The 22,336-nt window shown below is 36.4% G+C and overlaps 1 protein-coding gene across 1 annotated transcript; it reads right to left on the minus strand.

Annotated features, from left to right (window-relative positions):
- Positions 1-1,406: 1,406 nt before the first annotated feature.
- Positions 1,407-22,046, minus strand: WDR48 (WD repeat domain 48). The gene is made up of 19 exons (XM_010293102.1): positions 21,960-22,046; positions 20,292-20,432; positions 19,872-19,950; positions 19,507-19,589; positions 19,259-19,388; positions 15,846-15,934; positions 14,970-15,071; positions 14,374-14,598; positions 12,919-12,993; positions 12,481-12,583; positions 12,077-12,174; positions 10,004-10,111; positions 9,508-9,604; positions 8,869-8,964; positions 6,598-6,703; positions 5,022-5,109; positions 4,390-4,466; positions 3,182-3,374; positions 1,407-2,571 (listed from the first exon to the last, which is right to left on the minus strand). The coding sequence occupies exons 1-19, from the start codon at positions 22,044-22,046 to the stop codon at positions 2,476-2,478; spliced, it is 2,073 nt and encodes a 690-aa protein (XP_010291404.1). The 3' UTR covers positions 1,407-2,475.
- Positions 22,047-22,336: the final 290 nt, after the last annotated feature.

A 22,336-nucleotide genomic window follows, 5' to 3' on the forward strand; every position in this document is an offset into this window, starting at 1 on the left:
TGCTGGGAGTCTCCAGAAACATATTTGGTCACTGAATTACTGTGTTCTCACTGAGAGCAGCCCAGTCGATGGTCCCCACAGCAAAGGCTTTGAGTATTCTGTATTGGTATTTTCAGCACCAGGAAACCCAGTCTTGGTCTCCCATGTGTCTCTTACCGTGCTATAACCCTTCCAATAGCCAGAAAACTCAGTGCCAGCTGGCACGAGTCACTTGTTGCAGGACTGTCTTTCCTGATGTTCTACATTGGTGTTAGCACAAAATATTTCCATAGTAATAAAGGACGCGCTGCCCATGTGAACAGCATTACTGGAACACATGCTCCACCTCAAAAGGATCTCAGAGCTTGTATGTGAAGGCTTGCATGCCTGCTCAATTCTATATCCAACCATATTTGAAGATCATCTTTAAAGGATTTTTGTTACAGCACCACCATTTCTTCAGCCATTCCGTTACTTGAAGCTCCAAAGGATTCTGAAGTCCTTTGTAGTACAACCCCTAAGTGGCAATGGTCCAAGCTCTAAAATTGCGTAATTGATCCAATACACAAAACAACTGGAAAATATTTTAACTAAAGCCTTTTATTCTATACAACTGTGAAACATCATTTACCCTTCTGGCATTGCAGACTCTTCCGTCAATCTTTCCTGAAACTGTGTTTCGGGATGGTTAGAAAGAAAAAAAGAAGAAAAATTACAACCTTGTCTGATTTCAAACAAAATTACTGGGAGCAATTCCAATGTATACAACAGGACAGCAAGACAACCAGGAAAAAAACCCACCCAAACCCAAACAGTGCCTATGAACAAGCGTAGACCCTTGCTATTAATAAATACAAGTCAGGACAATTTATCAATAAAAGTTACAGTTCTGTTTAACCATTTAATTCACAAATATCACTAAAAATGTGTAGTTATAGCACAACTGTGTCGAACAGCATACACAGAAATGGGGATTAAAAACTGAAACTGACTCTCAAAAGACAGGGAAAAAGACATGCTAACTTAGTTCTGAACCATATTTTTTGTTTAAGCAATAAGTTTATCTAGGTTAAGAGTGCAGAAGGTATTGATTTGACTATTTTTTCAAATAAAATACAATGAAAAATATTTTACTTTTTGTTTGACCAACACAATCCCAGTAATATAATTTATTGGGACTTTCTTTAGGCCTCAACCTAAATCTTGATAGCAGATACAGGAAGGGCAAGAGCATAGGTCTCCTGAAGAAACTCGAGTAATATAACTGCCCTTTGAAGGCACTTGTGCTTCTGCTTCAGACAAGAGTCATTTTTACACAATTTCTTTATGAGGATTTGTAGTTTGTTCTGGGTACAAATGGCTTTCTGGGACAGCCTGACATTTTCTCACACAAAACTGAAATGCCTTTATCCCCCCACCCCCCCCAATAAGTTAAACTCTATAAAGACTACTATGAGTCTATGACAGTCACAGATTTTTAGAAATAACAGTGAAAATAAGATGAGCATACATCTATAACAAAAGAACAACTGCATATAAAATTTCGGAAAAGAATAAGTATTTTTGTATCATGAATATGAAATCTGCTGAGAAGTTTCTTAAGTTTAACATTAAACATACGAAGTTATTTTCAGAATGGTCTGAAGTTTTAACAAAATGTCACATCGTTTTGGAGCACAGTTACCAAAATTTAGACTAGTGTGTCTTTAGAACACCTAGGACACAGTGCAGGAAGTAGTTATATATATTTTAAAAAAAAAAAAATCTCAAAGTTGCTGCAAAGCATGTTCACTCTATTATGATGCACAGCATCATTGGACTGACCCTGCTACAATATATATCTAGTGTTCTTATTCTGCATGTCAACAACTCTCTAAAGCAACAACTGAGTTGCAGTATTAAAACAAGTCTAATGTTAACCCTTCATTTGCATTTAAATGGGCCGATTCTTTCACGTATGCAATACCTATTTTCAGTTGTTTTTCTTTTCCAATTTTCTTTAAGTGGTAAAAATGTTTGAGTAACCTGTGAGGAATCATTGTAGGAACTTTGTGAATGGAATGTACTAAAAATACCTTGTGTGCAGTTCTGAATTATATTGTGAACACAGCGACTAATATGGCCAAAATGGTTTCATATCAAGCATGAGCAGATGAGGATATTATGTTCTGGAAAAACAAAAGCAAAAAAGGAGGAAGCAAAAGTCTGCACTGTATTATCATCCATTCTCTGTACACCTCACACAACACAAACCACTCAGGGCCTTCTCATCTCATTGGTTGAGACTAGGACAGACTTTAGTTTAAGTCATATAGATTTTTTTCCTCTATATTACAGATCTATTAGTCACTTCAATTAAATGTATACTTTCCATCCATACTGAGTCATTAGAAGTCTCATCTACCTTAGGGGTTCAGTGGGCTTCTATAGTACTACTCGTGGAACCAGTACAGTATGGTCAAGTAAATAAGCCGACATTTGGGTCCACCACTCCCTTCACGTTGATTTCTGGCGATAATGAAGCGTCAGATCACCGCCACTCTTCCAGATGAAGTGCTTTACTGTTCGAAGGTCCATATTCGGATCCAAAACCTAAACAGTTAAAAGTTCATCTTTTATTCCACAAATCTGCTAGACTGTCAGAAATTCAATGATAAAACACTCTGGTTGGGCAAAACAATCCAATGGGTGAACTGGCATCAAAGATGAACCACTGCGAAGGCTCAGATTTTTCAACTAGCAAGTAAAGTGGATGCATTACTGAAAGAATTTAGTAATGTAACATATAGCTTCATATTACAATGACCTCCTCAATGTTTAATTTTCATGCACTTATTACACTTACTAGACAGTTAATTGGATGAATTTTAAACTCTGCTAGAAATGCAGAATTCAAAACATTCAAAAAATGCTAGAAATGGAACTCTATGGAATTATGTCCATTTGTTGAGTATGAGTAAGTAATCCTATAAAGGCTACTAGTCAGACCAAATTAAACAGGCGTACTATATATTCTTTGATGCAGATACCTGCAGCTGGAACTTGTGTCAGCAGTAAATTAACATGACATCAGAACATTTACTTGGTTTTAAAGGTAACAGATAATCTATAGCATATTTCAATCTCAGTATTCAGAAATTCACAACTGATTTATTGCTAGCCACTGATTTTGTTCACAGGCTAAAACACCCAAGGAACTTACCTGGTCCTGGCACAGCAGTTCAATCTTCTCCTCTGCTAGCACAGCAATGTCCTCCTCTTTTTCTTGTTCTCCTGCTTTTTCATTATTGGAAGAGCTAGTTGTCTGAGACTCATTATCCAAGTTTATGATTTTCTCATACACGTGTTCCATCACTTTTCTCACCTGAAGCATATCACTTGCTGACAGTCGGTCTCTAGATAAGGTAAGCAAAGTTTGGCAGGAAAAAAATTGAGAAACTGTATTTCTTATCTTCACAATAACTTAACCTTGAGCAAACTACGCAAGTACACAGATAAGCTCTTTACATTGTAAGTTTAATAGTAAATTATCAGGATCATCCAGAGTACCATGATCAAAACAGCTATTTATCCAAAGATTCACACAGCAAAAGGGACACAGAAAAGTGGCAAGATAATCAAAGGACTGAATTAAAATCAAACCTCAGATGAAGAGTATTGTACACAACCCTCATTCTTTCAATAGAAAAGGGGTTAGTAAGAGAAGGACAGAGGATACGGAATAATAAAAGAGGTAAGCCAGAATATGCTGTTCACCCTACTACAAATTGTCTCTCGTGAAGAATTCAGTAAGACCTACAGAGGAACTAAGTGTTTGTGGGAAATACTGAAAATTGTTGCATATAAATGGTAGGCATACTGTCTGGGACATTGACTTCGTATCTGAGGACCTGCATCGACTTCTAACCTCTACAGCTCCCAGTTACAGCTAATGTGATGGGCAAACTACCTTGCATTCCCAAATATGACAAAACATCAGGTTTTGCACCTTTTCCTTTTAAAAAGCTATCATTCATCACTGTTACTAACAGGAAACATAATAAAAAATTGTGGTTCTGAACAGTGTAACAGTCTCCAAGTTCCTCTGTTTTGTGATTAAATACCACAAGAAACAGTCTAATTTTAGTAGTTAGTTCCTGGACATTTCTTAGCATAAATGTAAGCAACGGCACACTGAACCCAAAAGAAACCTACAGTTCTTTCAAATATTCTGGTATAATTCAATGCTTCAGAGCAATGCTGCTTAAATTACTAGAAAAGTTCGACAAATTCATCAAGCACAATACAATTCTCTGGCAAACTGTTCCTTTGGGGTTTTTGGGTGTTTGGGTTTTTTTGTTTGGTTGGGGTTTTTTTTTGAGCTTGCAATTCTCTTTCTGCAGTTTTGAGAGTCAAATACGCATTACTTACTTTTTTAGAGTTTTTGCCCCTGATGATGAATGAGGTTGGAGGTAGAAGGGAATCTTATTGAATTTGGGCATATTTTTCTAGAAGAAAACAAATTTGAAAAGTATTAATTTAGGATGAACTGTTATCCAGCTGGTATGTGAAGTATATTCAGCTCCTAATTATCAAAAACCAGGAGAGATTCTTAATCAACATCACCACCACAGCCAACTTCCAAATTACTCACCCTCCTGAGATGCTTCATTTAGATGACGTACCTATCACCTAGCTTTTGAATATAAATCATCATTTATTTCAAAGGAAATTAGACAGTATCAAAAGACTGCTGCAATATGAAGAGTATTTTCTGTTCCTGAGCTCCACACTTGAAAAGGACACCAATTATGCACAGTGCTTTGAATTCTTTTTGTAAGACTTTGTGTCAAAAGTGAGCGAGCAAACATGCCTTAACTGGACACACCAAAAAATAATGAATCTCAAAGGGTCTTGAGACCGCTTATTTTAAATACAAAAAGGGCAAAAATTTGAAATGTCATTTCAGATCCTGTACAGTTAAAAAAAATTGTAGTACACCTTAAAAAACAAACAAACAAAAACAACAACGAAAAAGCAAAATCTATACATGTGATACTTACATCCACAGTAATGTCAATCACCCATTGTGGCACAGTTTCATTAAGAAGCATAGATTCAGTTTCACCACCTGAATCCCGACATAATAACCTAAGACATACAGAAATAACCTTTGTGAATGAAGACAATTATTGTAACATGCACTAAAAAGCTTGCAGGAGAGGATCTGCCCTTTTAACAGGCAGCGAGGTAGGTTAGCTGTCCCTTCACATCATCAAACTTATCGGGGAAGTGAGCATGTATTTTCTGTAAAGACCAGAAAAAGTAGCTGCAGGAAGAAGACAGAACCCTAGAGCAGAAACAGGGAGAAGTATCTCAGGAGACTATAGACTGTGGCCCAGAGAAATTTAAAAGCTACTTTGCTCGTGGATTGTGTATATTGTGTGTTGAAGTACGAAACTGTCAGGAGAAGGGGAAAGGCACTTGGTATAAAGCAATTCTTTTCTGCTTGGAAAAAATGAGCTTTGCATATAAAGCACCTGCTAAGCCCTCACCGAATGGGAAAAAGAAAACCAGTTTTAAGAAATTTGCACATACAATGGTGAGACAAAGCCATGTGTAATTTTATCAATTCCAGTATTTTATCAAAGATTCCTGCAAGCCAGCTTTCAGGTCCAGTAAGTATGGCTTGCTCCCTCAGTGGTGTCTTTTCAGTGTTGTCCTGAGAACAAGTTGCAGAAGGTGTACGGCCCACCAGTACAGAATGGATGCAAATATTAAGCCCTAGCTACAACGTAAATACATTGATACTGCAGGGAAGGAAAAAAACCAAAAACAACCAGTTTTCAAAGCTGAAAAAGGTTACCCTGTTTTACTGACCAACTCATGGACTGACAGGTACATAGTTTTTGAGCCTGTTCAGCCTGGGAAACAAAATCAAATAAAACATCCCCCACCCCTCAAATTTAAAATTCATTATGTCAGTAAATATTAAATTCTTCACGGTATTTGACAACTTGGCATTTGTTTTGCAGCACTGTTAAACTGTCTCTGATGTACCACATATCCCTGTTAGCCTTTCCAATGTAGAATGAAAAGAAATAGAAGGGTAATCAGCATAGAAACATGGCAATACAGAAGCTGTGCTCCGACCTGCCAGAGCTGAGGACTTTTTAATGGGTCATCAACTATAATTTTGGGAGCAGAAGCCAGCTCTCTAGAGAGCAGGAACCTCTCCATCCAAATCATTCATTAATGCTCAAAGACCAGTGCAACAGACCCACAAGAGAAGTCCTACAAGAATCTGAAGTAGCACAATTTCATTTTAAAACAAAGTTCAGATAAGCAGTTGGCAGGAAGAGGGAACCCAGAAAGGCCGTACAGCTATAATGACATACAACTAAGAACTACCATACAACTCTTAATGTTGTAAAATCCCACACCTTGTTGATGTTCAAACTCACATACTCAGTTGGACAATGCAAGATTATCATTAACAGCTGCTTATTTTGCCTGTCAAGGGTTTCTCTTGTATATACAGTACAGAACGGATGCAAGTATTACATTTTGATAATATATGTGCTTGCACAAAGGAAATGGTTGTTTACCCACCAAATTTACACTCTTGCATTTTTATACCTGAACAAAGTGCGTCCTCCAGCCTCACCAAAAATAACTGGTGTATGTGGTGGCACTTGAAAATATCCATTTCCTTTCTGGACTCTGTTCTCCTGCTCACCATTCACTATTGGAAAAAAATATACACAACAGTGAGACTGCAACAGGTCTTAAAATTGAGTATACATAGACCAAAAAAGCGTCTTTTCCACCTACAGCTAATGTATTTCATAAACTAACAAAATCATAAGCTTTACGAAAAACAAGAAAAACCCCATTTCCACCACATAGCAAGTATATCGAACGGAACACTAGAGAGTAATGAGATCAATACAGGTTTGTAGAAGGTCTATTTCAAAAGCCTTTAAGAGCTCATGAGCCAAAACCTGATTACTAGTTTTCTCCAGTTCCTTAACAGAATGCTGAGGATTTGTCAAACTGAAACATACCAATATTAGAAAACAACTACAGAGATTCCACGGAGACGAGACTATATTTTCCCACCTACACTGACAGTACAGAACTCTCAAGGATGTCAGCTTCTGCTCTTCTACCTGGATTTGCCAGATGTCAAAACAGTTTACTAGTAAAGCTTTGACTCACATTTCCTTGAAGTTACTGCATTCTAAATCCAATTAATTTTTAGCTAGTTATAGCAGTATGGTCTTCAAACACTGAAGAACCTGATTCCCCATCAGATGCTTAGGATACAATTAAAGAAAAATCAGTGCTATTTATGCACCTTTTTAAGAGTACAGCTTCTAGTCATTCACGTATCTTGAAACACTATATAGAAGTATTTAGATGCCTTCCTTTCACTTGAGAAAGATAATCTTGATTACATTGCAGCATCTAATTACTGTATTTGAACATCACATTGAATTCAAGCAACATAAGAAATTTAAATGGCATAGTCTCATGAGATGAATAAGTCCTTAGGTTTCTGACCAGCAACACACGTAGTGAAAGAAAGGTCAAAAATTATATCAAGCAAGAAACCAAAAAAGAAAATCTGTTCTCTATTAGAAAGGATGAATATGATACTGAAGTTAGAGCAAGTGAAAAATCCTACAGTTTGAAAGATTTCTTCGTAACAGTTCTGTTAACAATGGAGAGGAACAATGCTGCACATATACACACATATATATATGTACATTTAAGTTCTTGTCTCTTTACACAAATTTCAGTGTCCAACAGTTACACTTTATCTTCTTAAGTCATTGTTCAGTGTCAGTTTCTTAATTGCTACTTTTGAAAGGGAAAATGAAGACTGATTCTGTAGTGAATATTGTAAACATTCCACTAATCCACAACTATTCACAGAAAAAAGTAGCACAGCATCAGTGTTCCAACAATACAAAAGCCTGAGTTACACTTCCCATATATTGTCTGGCTCTCAAGCTGCAGACTGCCAATACACAAAAGAGTGAGAATCAGCAACTTTGTCCAGAAAAGCCTGCCAAGTGTTGTAATCCTCCATGGAGATAATTTTTGAAAGAAGAAAGTAGCTAACTCTTGGCACAATCTTTGGTAGAAAATGGCAAGATATTGCTGAACTTACAGTTTTCTTAACTGCATTATCTGTAGAGAGTAATTTCTTAATCACTAAAGACAAAGCTTTACAGTCAACTCTGATTTGGGTTGAATTAATTTCAAAATAATCCAGAAACTTTGAGTTATATAGTCTCTTATTCTGCCAAATTCAGCCACTATCTTACATTTTACATAGTTGTGCTTTCTTTCTCATGTCTGATTAGACTTAGCATTATTACCTTAAAATACCATTTTAAGATGGTTTTTATATAGACCTGTCCCATGTATTATTCTAATAGCCATTGAGTATTTTTTAATAAATCTTTCTTTTATTTTATATTGTTCATAATACCTAGAAACTAATTGGAATTATGTCAAGAGAATACTGGTTAATGTTGAATAACAGAACTATTGCTCTTCGCTGTCATTATCTAGGCTGTTTCTTTTCCAAGTCAAGCCTTAGTTTTGCCAGTAATTGTTTCTCATCAAGGCATCATGTTTCTGTAACTTCAGAATCATTTATTCACCTACTTTTTTATGGACTAAAGTTCTTAAAAATTTCGCTGACACCTTCAGAAGAAAAAAGCTACTCAGCAAATTCTGGTGTTAAGCAAATTTAAATAAAAACATTTAAGTCTATAAAGCACAGCGAGACAGTTATGAGACAGCAAATCAAGTTGTATCTGTTAAAGAAACGGAAACATAAACAAACAGAATATATGAACAAATCCTAAAAAAGGAAAATATTAAAATATTAACCATGATTTATTTCATTTTCTTCCTCATCCATTGGATTGATATGTGTTCTAGGCCAATACTCCAGAAGTGCTTGTAGCAGAAGCCCTCCAAGGTTTACTGTCAAGACATAGCAAGGCAGAACTTCAGTTACACAAAAACTGTTGACATCATAACATTCTACATTTGATCCACAGCTGAAAACTTTCCCCAAAATTTCAGTAGTTCTGTCTCCAAAACAAACTATTTGTCGGCACAGAAATCTGCTTCTGACAATCTCAGAGCTATACGTTACAGTCTTTCAGAAAAAGCTGTTTTTACAATCACGGCTGTTGGATCACTCACATGCTAAAACTTTCTCTGGATTAGGTAATAGTACCAAGTTTAGGAACATTATTTTTTCCCTTTTGCTTTTTGAAGGCTTAAAACCAAGTTAAACAGAAAACCTGAATATGACTGAAATGTTTCAGAAAAACCCCCAAACATTCTCATTGGAGAATTCTCTGCAGAATTTAGTCTCAAGAAAATAAGCCCTAAAATCCAGCTATTTTAGGATAGCTAAATCCTAAAATATTTAGGCGCTGGAATACTTTGAAACATAAGTACTGGAGTTCATTCTGTTTTTTTGTCTCAATAAAACACTCATTATTAGTTAAAACTTACGTTTTGGATCAGAACCATCTGGACTGCTAAATCCAGCATCCTTTGCTGAAACCCAGGCTGCAAAGCAGTCACTTTCATCCAAAGTAATTGTCAACATCTGTTGGAAAAACACCACCAGGAACAAGAATGCAATAGTTGCTTTGTATTAAAGTCTATAAATTTATTTTGTTCATACTTATCTGGGAATACAAAACAAAGAATTTCTAAATGCACGATAGCACACTATGTTTACCAAACTGTATTAATTCATAATTTGTATTGGTGGATTTAAACTAACCATACCATGAGAAAAAAAAAATTAAAAACAATCTTGTTATTCAGATTACTAAGAACTGAGGTAAAATTTGCTGGTTTGCTTCAAAATAAATCTAACCCACCAGATAAATGAAGATCATTCTTCAAAACTGAGAACACACTAAAACCTTTGTGAACAAACAGTATATGAAGATATATGAAAAACGACATTAGAACACCAGATTTAGGAGTTGTATCTCACCCCAGTTTTCAAGTCTACTGAGAACCAGTTTGGCACATACACCATTTTAAATCTCTTCTTAATTTCTTCTTCAAAATCTACTTTCCCAAGGTCTTCAACCTTACATGCCTGTACACCAAAAGAAAGACAGAAGTTTTAAAATTCTGAGTATTGAGTCATACCAACACCTCAAATCTTTTACTTGACTTTCATATACTGTTGGAATGATTATGACTTACGATTTCTCCATGAGTACTGTAGTCCAGAAACAAAAAGAGTTAAAGGTTCAAACTCTTCTCAAAAATTTGAACACTAGTCTATGTGGTAAGCAAGCTTTAGTTCAAACTTTTCTCAAAAAATTGAACACTAGTCTATGTGGTAAGCAAGCTTTATTTTTTTACTTATTATTTATTTCTGAGGTAGTGGCATCAAGCCAGTGGAGAGGTATGGAAGTATTACTTCACTTTAATAAAACAATTTTTCCTCTCACTGAGCAGATAGCTGTCTTCTAGCATCCTGTGCCATTCTCCTCCCCATCAGTATCAGCATTTCAGTACAACTCTCCATCAAACACCAATATTTCTTGCAAATCTAGTAACAAATTCAGCTCCACTCTGCAGTGGGAACAGCAGTGAGTGAATTTGTGTGCATATTCCTTTTTCCTATTTTAGTTTAAAAATAAAAGCATAAAATAAAACAAATAGTGAAAGTTCCTCAAGTAAGTCTGTTAACATCCAAATTCTTGTAATCCACTTACACAGTCATCCTGAAACCTGAAACACATGCTTTAGGCAAACTCTAAGGATTGTAACCTTGCAAGACTTATTTCCTCAAAAACCAGGAACTGTTACAGGAAGCAAAGACCGAACACTGTAGTTACAGGTAAGAAAACCTCCCTCTTTTCTTCCAGTATTCTCAATAAAGAGTCTCAGCTTTAGAGTGCAGTGATCCTACACATAAGATGACACTTTGACCTGGTGAGTAACCACATCTCTAAAGTGAATATGTATTTAAACATATCTAAGAGATACTTCTGAAACCCTTACTAACAAAAGAGAAAAAGAATTGAATGAAGGTACAAATTAACATTAGCATTGGACTTTGGTCCCAATACCTAACACTGTACTTAAATATATACCAACTGTAAACTGAAAGAAAAGCTATTTAATTTTCCACAAAAAAGTAATCTAGACAAGTTGGAGAATGTAGATTTGTACTAAAAGTTAATTCCCTTCTTTCTCACTTCAGTCAGGAACTCAGCAAGTTAGCTGAGCGTGCTTTTCTTCATTACTGAATCTTGGCTGGAGCACTGCATAGTTCAAGATGAAAAAAGATTTAGAATTTCAAATAGGATTTTGCAAGAGAAGAAACTGCTCACTATCTCACTGATCTGGGATTCTGGTCCTTTCTTTCTGCACTCTTTTCCCTCTCCTCTGACCAATCATTGGGTAAAGCAAGATAAAGAAACGCCATGCCACGTTCCTCCCTCCTCACAGGAGCAAGTAACGCTAGGCAGGAGCCATGCTTCCTTCTGCTAACTTTCCTTCCAGTCCCACCTTCTTCCTGCCTGCCGTCTTGCCAACTAACACGGGACATGGTAAATTCATGTTCCCAGAATAATCCACAGATAGTCAGCACACTCGCTTGGGATCTGTAGGTTTATAGCAAGACCTGAAGCACAGGTTTCCCTTTTACGGGCTAAGCTCTTTTATGCTATTCCATATTGCGTTGGGCAGACATGCCCATGGGCCTCTACGAGCCCTCTGAAACAAAACCTAATCAAGACAAAACATTTTTCAGGAGAGAATTCAAGTGTCTGAATTTCAGGTAAATGAAGATGTCAATACTTCATTGAATACAGGTGAATGAAGATGTCAGCCTCACATCAGGCAAAGATGCAGAAAAGCTCAGAAATGCTCCCTCCCCTTTCAAAAAGCAATCTTTGTGTTATGTCTTGGGACAGAAAAATGACTTACTTTCTACCATAGGAATCTCATGCACTAAAAAAAAAAACCCAAAAAAAAACCCATAAAAAAAGGTACGAAATAATTAATCATGCAACAGTAGATGCTTAATCCAAAATTATATACTTACCTTCAAGACATCCCAGTATGCCACATTATTATTTGTGTCTTTGGTTAATATGTGTCTCTTGTCGTTAAGAATGTGGCACTGAATAATACTAGCACCCCCTAGCAAACAAACAAGAATTAAGGTCACTACAGGGATTTTTTTTTTTTCCCTAATATTGCATTAAATTAAACTGTGTAACACGACAAGTGTAATTGTTCTTTGGTTTCACTACTTTATGTAAGACTTGGATATCACCAAAGTTTAAACACTATTTTAACTGTAACTAACACTAGATAGATGATAACCACATTGCCTTTGTTTCAGTTGAAATCATCAGTATCAAGTACCTAAAAACTTGAGCCAGTCTTAAAGATCTAACTAACGATAACAGCTTTTATAAGGTACTCTGGAAAATAACTGTTTACCTTTTATAACTTGGTCAGGCTGTGTACACAGGGGTGGTATAGGATTGGTACAATCATTATCATAATCTCCAGATGCTCTAAAATTATGAATTCCCTTCAAAGTCTAAAGCAAGAAACAAAATAATGACAGATTCATAATAAACTTTGCTTTTACCTGTGAGTAACAACTGCCAGTTTATGTTGCTATTAAGATGTTAACACTCCAATTCTAAGAAAGATAACTTATTTCTAAAAGCAGCATAAATAGATAGCAAAAGAAGTAACAGCTTAATGACTTTTGATCAATTTCAATATTAGCATTTTATGATTTTTTTTTTGTTGAAGAAGGCTTACATATCATAGCAAGTCATAGTTAAATTTCAAGCAACAGTCCCCAAACCAAGACTGCAAATCCCACAACTACTTAACTGAATTCAGAGTGTAAAATATATCACTTACCCATTTATTCACAGAGGATTTAGTTGTTGCAACCCAAAGTGCTGGAGGAGGATCAGCTGATCTATCAAGTTCCATCTAAATAATTAAACCACAGATACTTTCAGGCATGCCTAACTCAATTTTCCTTTGTTCAATTAATATTTGCTCTGTATAGACCTGCTCCCATACTTGGATGTATCTCAGAAACAGCACTACTTTCAGTTTACTAAAGAAATACAAAGTTTAAATGAAAAATAACTAAGCTGCAATTTTGGAAACTCCAGAGAAATTGTTTCAAATATTCAACAAATAAATCTGGACACGGACAATAGTACATGCAATGTCTAAATGCCCAGCATTTAAAGTTGCTTCTAGCTTGATACAACCTTATTTAATGGACAGTTAGATAAGTACGATATTTTCTGAATTACTCTGCATTCAGATACTTCACATGGTTAAAAAGAGAACATAAGAAGTTCTGTACCAATTAAAAAGCAGAACTTTATACATTTGGCTCTGTTGTTATATTCCTTGACAATAATGAATCACTGTAGCCAAGACATTAGAGATCTCTTCTGATCTTTTTACAGCTGACCATAGCTTTCATTTTCCATTTTGAACTGAAGCTTCTCAGCTTCTGACTTTTTCAAAACTACATTAATATATCCAGGATTTTATCTGAACATACGAAGCCAGAGTTCACTCACAAGGAAAGCCAGATTGCTTATATACTGGTATCTGTTTCGATCACACATTCCTTATACAGCTACACGTTCTGAGGTCATGTCATCTAGAGTTACAGACAGCAAAAAAAAAATCCAAAGCAGTCTCAGTTTTCTTCAGTTAAGAAAACATGTTTAAGGTGTTCAAAAAACCCACAATAAATTTTACTCCTGGTTCCCATGACTATGCAACATAGTCTAACACAGTCCTGTGCATATATTTTGCTGCTAAGAAACATCCATTTTTGTCTAAAGCCTTGGCAACGCTGGCTTAGTTTCTTAAAACTGTACTAGAGTCTGGTAAAAACAACTTTTCATGTCTGAAGAATATTCAATTTCAGTAATATTTTAATTTGCATATTTTAAGTAACTGCCAGGCATTTATCTTCTTCAGACAATTAGTTTTCAGATGTAATTTAGGAGACAAAGCCAATATACTGAAGATGTGGTATAGTAAACACTTGTTACCCAGTATGGACTCTTTTATCAACTTATACCTCAAGCCACTGTTTCATTAGACAACATGCAATACAATTAGACTTCTATACTGTGAGGGTGACTGAGTGCTGGAACAGGGTGCCCAGAGAGGCTGTGAAGTTTCCATCCTTGGAGATACTCAAAAGCCATCTGGACACAGTCCTGGGCAATCGGCTCTAGATGACCCTGCTTGAGCAAGGCGGGATGGACCAGATGACCTCCAGAGGTCGCTTCCAACATCAACCATTCTGTGATTCCCTTAATTAAACTCAATTACCTTAAGAACTGGTGCCTTTTCTTCACAGATAAGTACACGGATATCAGGATTTCGTAAATCTGTACAATAAATCTTCCTGTCTCTTCCTCCTGAATAAACATGAGTGAAGGCTTCATTCACCTGCAGAGCCCAAACACCTTCATCATGGACTCGATATGTGGCTATACATCTCTGCTGCCCAAGGGACCACAGGCGGATAGTTCCATCAGAGCTGCCTGAAAGACACTGAGCAACAACCATCATACTTAAATCAAGCAGGTATTTACGATTTTTAAAATATTTTTTTTCCACAAAAAGCTTTCATAATTCTTATGGCTCTATTTTCCCATTAAGACAGTGCTAAACAAAGACTGGAAGTTAAAAACTCTGGTCACAATTTCCAGACACTTTATGTGCACCACTCCTTCCATACCTAGATGGACCCGTAACAAGACAGGGCTTTCACCCACTAGCCTCCCTCCTCCCTTAATCACTAAATATCTGTAAAATACTTGTTAAGCTACCTTCTGTAATCTATGACAAAATAATTCTATTTGAAAGACTAATGGCTTTTCCGCATTCTGTAAAATGCCTTTGTCTCAAGTTAAAGCACATACCTGGGTGCCATCTCTGTTCAACAACAAAGCTTTTACGTTGTCCGTGTGCCCTTTGAGTTTCATTAGTTTTGCACAAGTTCTTGGATCCCACACCCTTAGAACCTACGTAAACAGACATTGGATAACTGGCATTAACATCATTCTTCCCACCAATGCATGTTCTTTACAGAAGATTAAGCCTTTCCAAATAAACCGACCCTTATTCCAAACATACAGACATCCACCACCAAAAACATGCTTTAAGAATGGAAGTGACTGGAAACAGGAAGTGTGATGTGGGTAAAAAAAAAAAAAAATATTCTGAGAATCCTCTCCGGTGCTTTGCTGGTGTATCATATTTTCATTTTTATATTGACTTGGAAATAAAATTTCCTCAACGTTAGATTAGGTTGGGAAAAAAAAAAAGTCAACTCGCAGGGGACTTCAGGGTGTTTCATCTTCCTTTACAACAAAGAGCATGGGCTATCCCTTGGGAACACTTGAACTTCATTAGCCCACTTCATTTCCCACCACCTGGGATTGCCGGCACCACTTCTTTCTTACCTGTGGCAACTGCTTTAGTTTTTATAATCATCTGAGTAATGTGCCCCCAAAATCAGAGCTCTTGTGATGAAATGTAATGATCTCTGATAGTGGGTTACACAAGATGATCTGATTGTCTCTTCTGTGTATTAAAGCTATGTGGATACATACACATCTTCAGACTGAGGTAGGTATTTGTATCCTACACTTACACTCCTACTTAAAAAAAGTGTCTACCCTGACTATTAAAACCACAAAAGCTACTACAGACATGACATTGGAAATGAATAAAATTGTCTCTTTATACTAAACTTTGAACTGAAGTGGAATGAGCCTTACCAGATTTTTGCTTACCTTTTCAGTGGACCCTGATACAATAACTGTTCCCATTTGATTCATTGCAAGGCTGTAGATAGAGTCTTTGTTCCCACTCAGGGAAGACGCTATTTCAAAATAAAATTTACATTTTCAATTTTAATGCAGTCATTTAAAAAACATACTTATTCACTCAAAAATGGTATTTTAGGGTATTTTAATACCCTTTGATTCATGAAAATGTTACCACTCTACCCCATATAAAGAATTGCTTTAAAAACAGAAAAACTATAGACAGCATACTGCTAGGAAAACCCCATCTGAATTCTTAATCTGCTGCTGCATAAAAACAAAGTAACCCCTCGGACTTACAGTCATTACAATACTGGTGCCCTTTGGCACCACAATTCAGTGCCAGGACCATCAAGATACTCTTGCTCAACTACTTTATTAGAGAACAATATTTCTGCGTGATCTTATAATACATAGTATTTGGATTTAAATGCAGAGATTTTTTTCCAAGCCAAGTAGCAGTGAAATTCCACATTATCTATTAAAGGCTCTTCTCTTAGTTCAGCAGAGAGACATTACTGAAGTTACACTGCAGTGTTGAAATGTGAGAGCAAGGATGCTGCCTCTGTGTTTGTGAAAACCGTATGGGAACTCCTTAGCATCACAACTACCATCAGAGCTGAGGAATTCTGTACCATCTAGCCTAATCTAATTTTGGACAGATTAAAGTACCAATCCCTCAACCAGGAAAAGCACAGACACAGCAAATGGAAATCATCTATTCAGAGCGCACCATTAGGCATTTCATCAAGCCTCAAAACCATACGATCAGTATGCCAAAAAGGTTAGAAAGAGCAACAAGCTGTATTGCCAGTAAAAATGTGAAACTTTATATAATGATTTAGAAACTTATTTCCATAATATACATAACACAGTATTTGTGACCCAATACCATAAACATTTTGTCACAGTGTAAGAATTTTGCGGCTTTACTTCAGGGTCCTCTTAACCACTAGCTATGGCTATCCAAATGTAAACTTGCAAATGAAATCTACTATTTGTAGCCAAAATAAAGTGATAGTCTTCCACGGTCCCCAGAGAATAGTTGAAGGCAAAAAGGAGAACCAAGAAATCTCTTGAAGGTTAGGACATTGTTCAACAACCATAATAATTTATGAAAGGATGTTCTACAGTGTTATCACAAGCTGGACATCAGGAATGGAAGAGAGAATCTTAAGTATACAGAAGCAAAATTCATGCCACAACAAAAGCAAAGCTCTACTCCATCTTCCGGAAGGGACTACCTCTCAAAAGCAGAATCTCTCCACTTAATTTAAATTATGGCTATGCTGACTGAGAGACTCTTTAAAAATAGGCTTCCTTTTAATGCTGGCTTGTGTACATTCCTTCCCTGTAATCACATAGAAAATTAATGCACCAGAACAATATTCATTTGCACTCTGAAAAAAAAAAAAAAAATCAATATTGTTTGAAAGGACTGAGGAAAATCACCTTCTTTAAGGACATATATCATGTTCTTTGCAACAGAAACACTGTTAGCTAGGAGCACTAGAAAGATAGAAAAATAACTCCCCCGCTTCCCCTTCCTCCCCCTCACAAAACACTAATGGTCTAACTCTAGAAATGCAAATTTATTTCCGTCATCTTAGAGGTAATGTCTCCACTTCCATTTGATCTTGGGCTCAAAACAAGCATCAGCTCCTCAGTACTCCCCATGTCCCATTTATGATTCACTTTAGGCTCTGTTGCCGTGCTCAAGAAACCAGGCTTTTGTTCTCCCCCAACTGAGTTTTCCTGTGAGTCAGCAAATTCTTCCTTCAAAAAGTCCCTCTTCAACCAGAAGATATCATAACTTACAGTTATCAGCAACGTTTTGTGATAAATAATTCTAGTTTCAGTGAAAGAAAACTTCCGGAAAATATAAGATAAATCTATTTAGTTATGTGCAGTCATGTGCCATCCCAATACTGTTCTGCAGTGCAACACAGCTCACGAGAAGCCACCTCTCTTCCAAAGGCTACACAGACATGCCAGCATAAGGCTGTACTGGAATTAAAAAGTCCTGTAGACAGAACAAATGCAAAACTGACAGCTCTGCCCACCAAATGTACCTTTGGTTTTAGGAGTTACCAAATCCATAAAATTAACACACCTTCAAGAATCAGCTAAAACAGTAATATAAAAAAACCCACCAAAACAACTATAAGCCTGCCTCTTATTTACAGAATCACATACCCTGGAAATTTCTTAAGAAGTATGTTGTGCCAATTTCAAATTTTAATTTTGGAGATTTTTCTTGAGTCATTCCTAACCTATGAATGAGGAAGCAAGTAGTCTTATCTAGAAAGTTCAAGTGTGGCAGTGTAGCAAGAGGATATGTTCTCTCCCAATGTATACATCTGAGACTCTGCTACTGTTTAAATATGCATCAGACACTAAGTATAAAGTGAAAGAGACCAATCACTTTGAATACTATTTTTCCAATCTACCTATAAGCAGCAAAACACACTGTGGTCAAACTAGATCTCTCTCTGAAAAAAATGTATTGTAAAACAGCCAACACAAACCAGGATGCTGATGACCCAGATTTACATTATTCACTCGAGCAATCAAATCTAACGGAACTTGCCCAGAAGAGAAACTTATCCAGCTGCATTCTGACTGTTCTAAGAAAGTGGCGTTGGAATTGCTCTACAGGGAAAGATCTCGTAACTTACATTACTTATAATGCCTTGATTGGGACAGATCAATTCCTAAAAGATGATGATGACATTAAGGATTAACCTTGATAAGCAGAATCTATGGACAGTTTCCCCTTGCCTTCTAATATCTAGTGAGTTAGATCTCACTAGTATGCTATCCTTACATAATTAGTGCTTACTGTTACTTTGCATGAGTTTTAATCTAATTTATCTAGTAACTTTATTCTTCTGACAGATTTTACAAATATATCAAGTCCTGCTTTAGGAGTCGTACTGCAGTTTTTGGCAGCATCTATATAAACAAAAAAACACAAACACAAATTATAATACATAGAAAATGCACTGACAAATAACCTAAAGGAAAATTTCTGTAATGGGTTAGGTGAGGAGCAAACAGCTTCTCAAGCTGAAGCTCTGTCAAGTTTCAGAGAATACCATTATTACAGGTATTATTACATTATTACAGGTTACATTTCAGGAGAAGATGTTTGAAGAGACCTGTCCTCTATCCTAAATTCCATGACTGTTGGCTGCTCTAGATTTTCAGCTATCATATAACGCAGCAAATGGACAGATTACATACTAAAACCACCTTAACATTTCTTGCACATTTTTTACGTACACACAGAAACAGGTATCTATCACTTTAAACTGATCTCGCATATTACGCTACTCCGCAAAATGCATCGCATTTGCCTCCCCTCCCTAGGTACCTACTTGTTACGGTGTTATTTGAGGCAGTCAGTGCTGTTAGAGTATTTACATCCCAGAGGAATATCTGTCTGTCCAGCCCAGCAGATGCTACCAGTTCTTTATCTTTTGCATATGCTAAGGCTTTCACATAATCCTACAATAAAGTAAATATAACAACATGAATCAACAACATTATCCATTTGAAGTCTACATCTTCGTATTTAAAAGATTGTCAGGGATAACATGCAGTATTTACAGATAATGTTTTTCACCTTATGCGTCCTTAGTGTTGACATGCAAAATCCCTTATGTGCATTCCACACTTTAACAGTAGTATCTGAAGAAGCAGATATCACTAAATTGGAAAGAATAAAGAGTAAACTTTAATGGCTTATATATTACTTTAGAGCATATTTGTACTACTCTAATTTGCTTTACAAAAAGATTAAAAGAATCATTTATATATACATTTACATTTTCATTAAAACATTTGCTTACACTACTTATCAAATTTACAATACACATCACAAATTTATTTTACATGCTAAGAAAGCATGGCAAATAATTAAAGCAGCAGATAACATAGTTTTATACACAATTTCTGCATACTGTAGTTTTCAAATATTTAAGTACTTACATGTTTTACCATTGCAGCAGAGCACAATATCATTTACCCAATCTGTGTGATGTTCCATAGATGCTATATAAGGGTCTTGCTGCAAATTAAGAAAAAAAAGTTTGTAAGATCTCACAAATGATAGCACAAATGTAAAAGATTGTGACTATCATATCCTGTTGTGGTATTTTCTTCAACCTTCAGATGGACCAAAAGTTGCCTAATGCAGAGCTGCTTGCAGTCACTACTCCAGAATCTTTCTGTGAAAGAACTATACAGCTATGTAAGAAATCACAGTATGAGCAATATCAAAATTATTTTCCTATCATAATAATTGTCAGCTGTTAAAAAACAGTATCAGATGTACACCTGTAGGCAGCTTACTAGCATAATAACTTGGAAAAAAGTAGGTTTAGACATAGGAATACTCTCAAGATTTACCTTGTGCTGATTGACACTCCATATCCTTATAATAGAGTCTCGCCCTGCTGTGAAGAGTCTATTTAATGCTGGATCCAGCTGAAGTGCATTTACCCCGTTTCGGTTATACTTCTCCACTTCATCTCTAATCACATAGGAGACCTAAAATACATTTACACAGATCCAATTTCGGTATTAAGATTTTGACTTGGCCATCATATCCTAACATCTAATTTCATCTTTGTGAGGTTCTCAGGTAGAAAATATTAGGAGCTGTGCAAGTATTAAATAAGTCTGTCAGTTTGAGAGTTAACAACACCACCTCAGCCATTTCCTCCCTCAGAATATGGGGAAGGATCATAGAGGAGATATCAGCAGTGCTAGAATTGGAACACAAAGGATTACTTAATCATTACAATTCAAGCTTAGACCCAGAAAACCTTAGTTCAATTCCCCGCTCTGTGCAGATATTCTGGGTGATCTTAGACAAAACACCCAAGTTTGTGTCTCGCTTCCTAAGTACATTTCATAGTTTCTATAGCTGGGATGACAGTATTTCCCAGACTCACAGAGGAGAGGATATGGTCACTAAGGATTACAAAGCATTGAAAGACTGCAGACACAATCTATTTCAGGTGTTGCTATTATTTTGAAACCAATTTTTTTAAAAAACTACTACTTTCTAATATAATAAGAAGCACAAACATTTACTGCTCTTTCAGATAAATAATTTTCTCCGTATCTTTCCTTCTGTATTTGACATCACTGTGTGTATAGGCTATTTTATTGTTTTGTTCAGAAACACTAAAAGGACATTTAAGGGGACATACCGCAAAGCTACAGCACTCTCCATTATTAGTGTTCAGTAAACACAATTATAAGGCACAGCAGTTTCTTCAGAGCTACCCCATTCAGACTGTGCTGAACCTCTCCTGATCACAGGAGAGGGTTTCTGCTTTACCGTGAGGAAAGCCCTCACACTTAGAGAAAAGGAGGGGAAGCTGCCAGCTATGCCTCTTCCCAGATTCTGTAAAATATAATCAGAACAACAAGGTAAAATTTTAGGCTTGGTATAATCCGATCTGCCCACAACAGGAATCACTTGGATACACAAGTACCAGTGTTTTGAAAATGCTTTCAAGAAGTAGCCTTGGGCTAGAGATCTGAAAGTAATTTTTCACTCCAGTAACTGCATTATAGAAGTGTAAAGAAAATGTTTTACAGATCAGATCTCAGTTACACAAAATAAAACCAACAAATTAAACAAAATGTTCAGTGGTCCTTATCATTGAAGAAATATTTTACAGCATCTCAGATTCTATACCACAAGAACTGACAGGTCCATTTGGTGACTGTGGGAAAAACCTCAACTGAATTACCCCATCCCAGCACAGAACAGTTAAGAGAACCGATGCTTCTAGAAAGCAAATGCCCAGTCCTATTCTCTGTTTTAGAAACAGCTGCAACAGCTCTATAGACCAACACTGGAGCATCAAAATTGAAAGCCTCCTGAATCCTTCTGCCTTAATACTCTCCATTACCATTCCACAAGTCCTTTACTACATTTATTATGTTATGTCCTAATGCTCTTAAAGCACTTCTTGCTCACAGTCTTTGTTAGCCACTCACAGTCCTTGTAGAGTCACAGCCCTCTCCCAGTTTCAGATTGTGTCCTTATTTCCAACACACTCTGCTTCTCTCACCCATTCCAGACTCATCCATAATATTCGTGCTATCCGTTCTCAAGCCTCCACCTACACACAGCTTCAGAGACATTACCGAGAAAAGACACCATCAACCTCGCATAACAGTGTTATGTTAATACACTTCAAATACTTTAAGGTTGTTTTCCTTTGTGATGCAGAGAGCAAGACATGTGTGCAACTCCTCCCTTGGGCTTGATCATATCATGTCTACATTGCTAGAAAACCCAGACAGACTACTTGAGTAAAAGAACGTTACAAACAAAGTCAAGGTTTAACATGATACAAAACACAAGGCAAAGGGATGGCCATCAAATTCGCAGTGCTTTCAAACTCTTTGAATAAAGACAACGAAAATATTCA

Source organism: Phaethon lepturus, unplaced genomic scaffold, assembly GCF_000687285.1.
Source record: "Phaethon lepturus isolate BGI_N335 unplaced genomic scaffold, ASM68728v1 scaffold20428, whole genome shotgun sequence".
Lineage (NCBI taxonomy): Eukaryota > Metazoa > Chordata > Aves > Phaethontiformes > Phaethontidae > Phaethon > Phaethon lepturus.

Excerpts from the sequence above, each read along its gene's own strand:
- WDR48 (XM_010293102.1), bottom strand. The coding sequence starts at position 22,046 with ATGTCTCTGAAGCTGTGTGTAGGTGGAGGCTTGAGAACGGATAGCACG. Across the intron at positions 3,375-4,389 it reads GGGGCAAAAACTCTAAAAAA|AGACCGACTGTCAGCAAGTG; the intron begins GTAAGTAATGCG and ends TACCTTATCTAG. Across the intron at positions 2,572-3,181 it reads AACTGCTGTGCCAGGACCAG|GTTTTGGATCCGAATATGGA; the intron begins GTAAGTTCCTTG and ends TTAACTGTTTAG.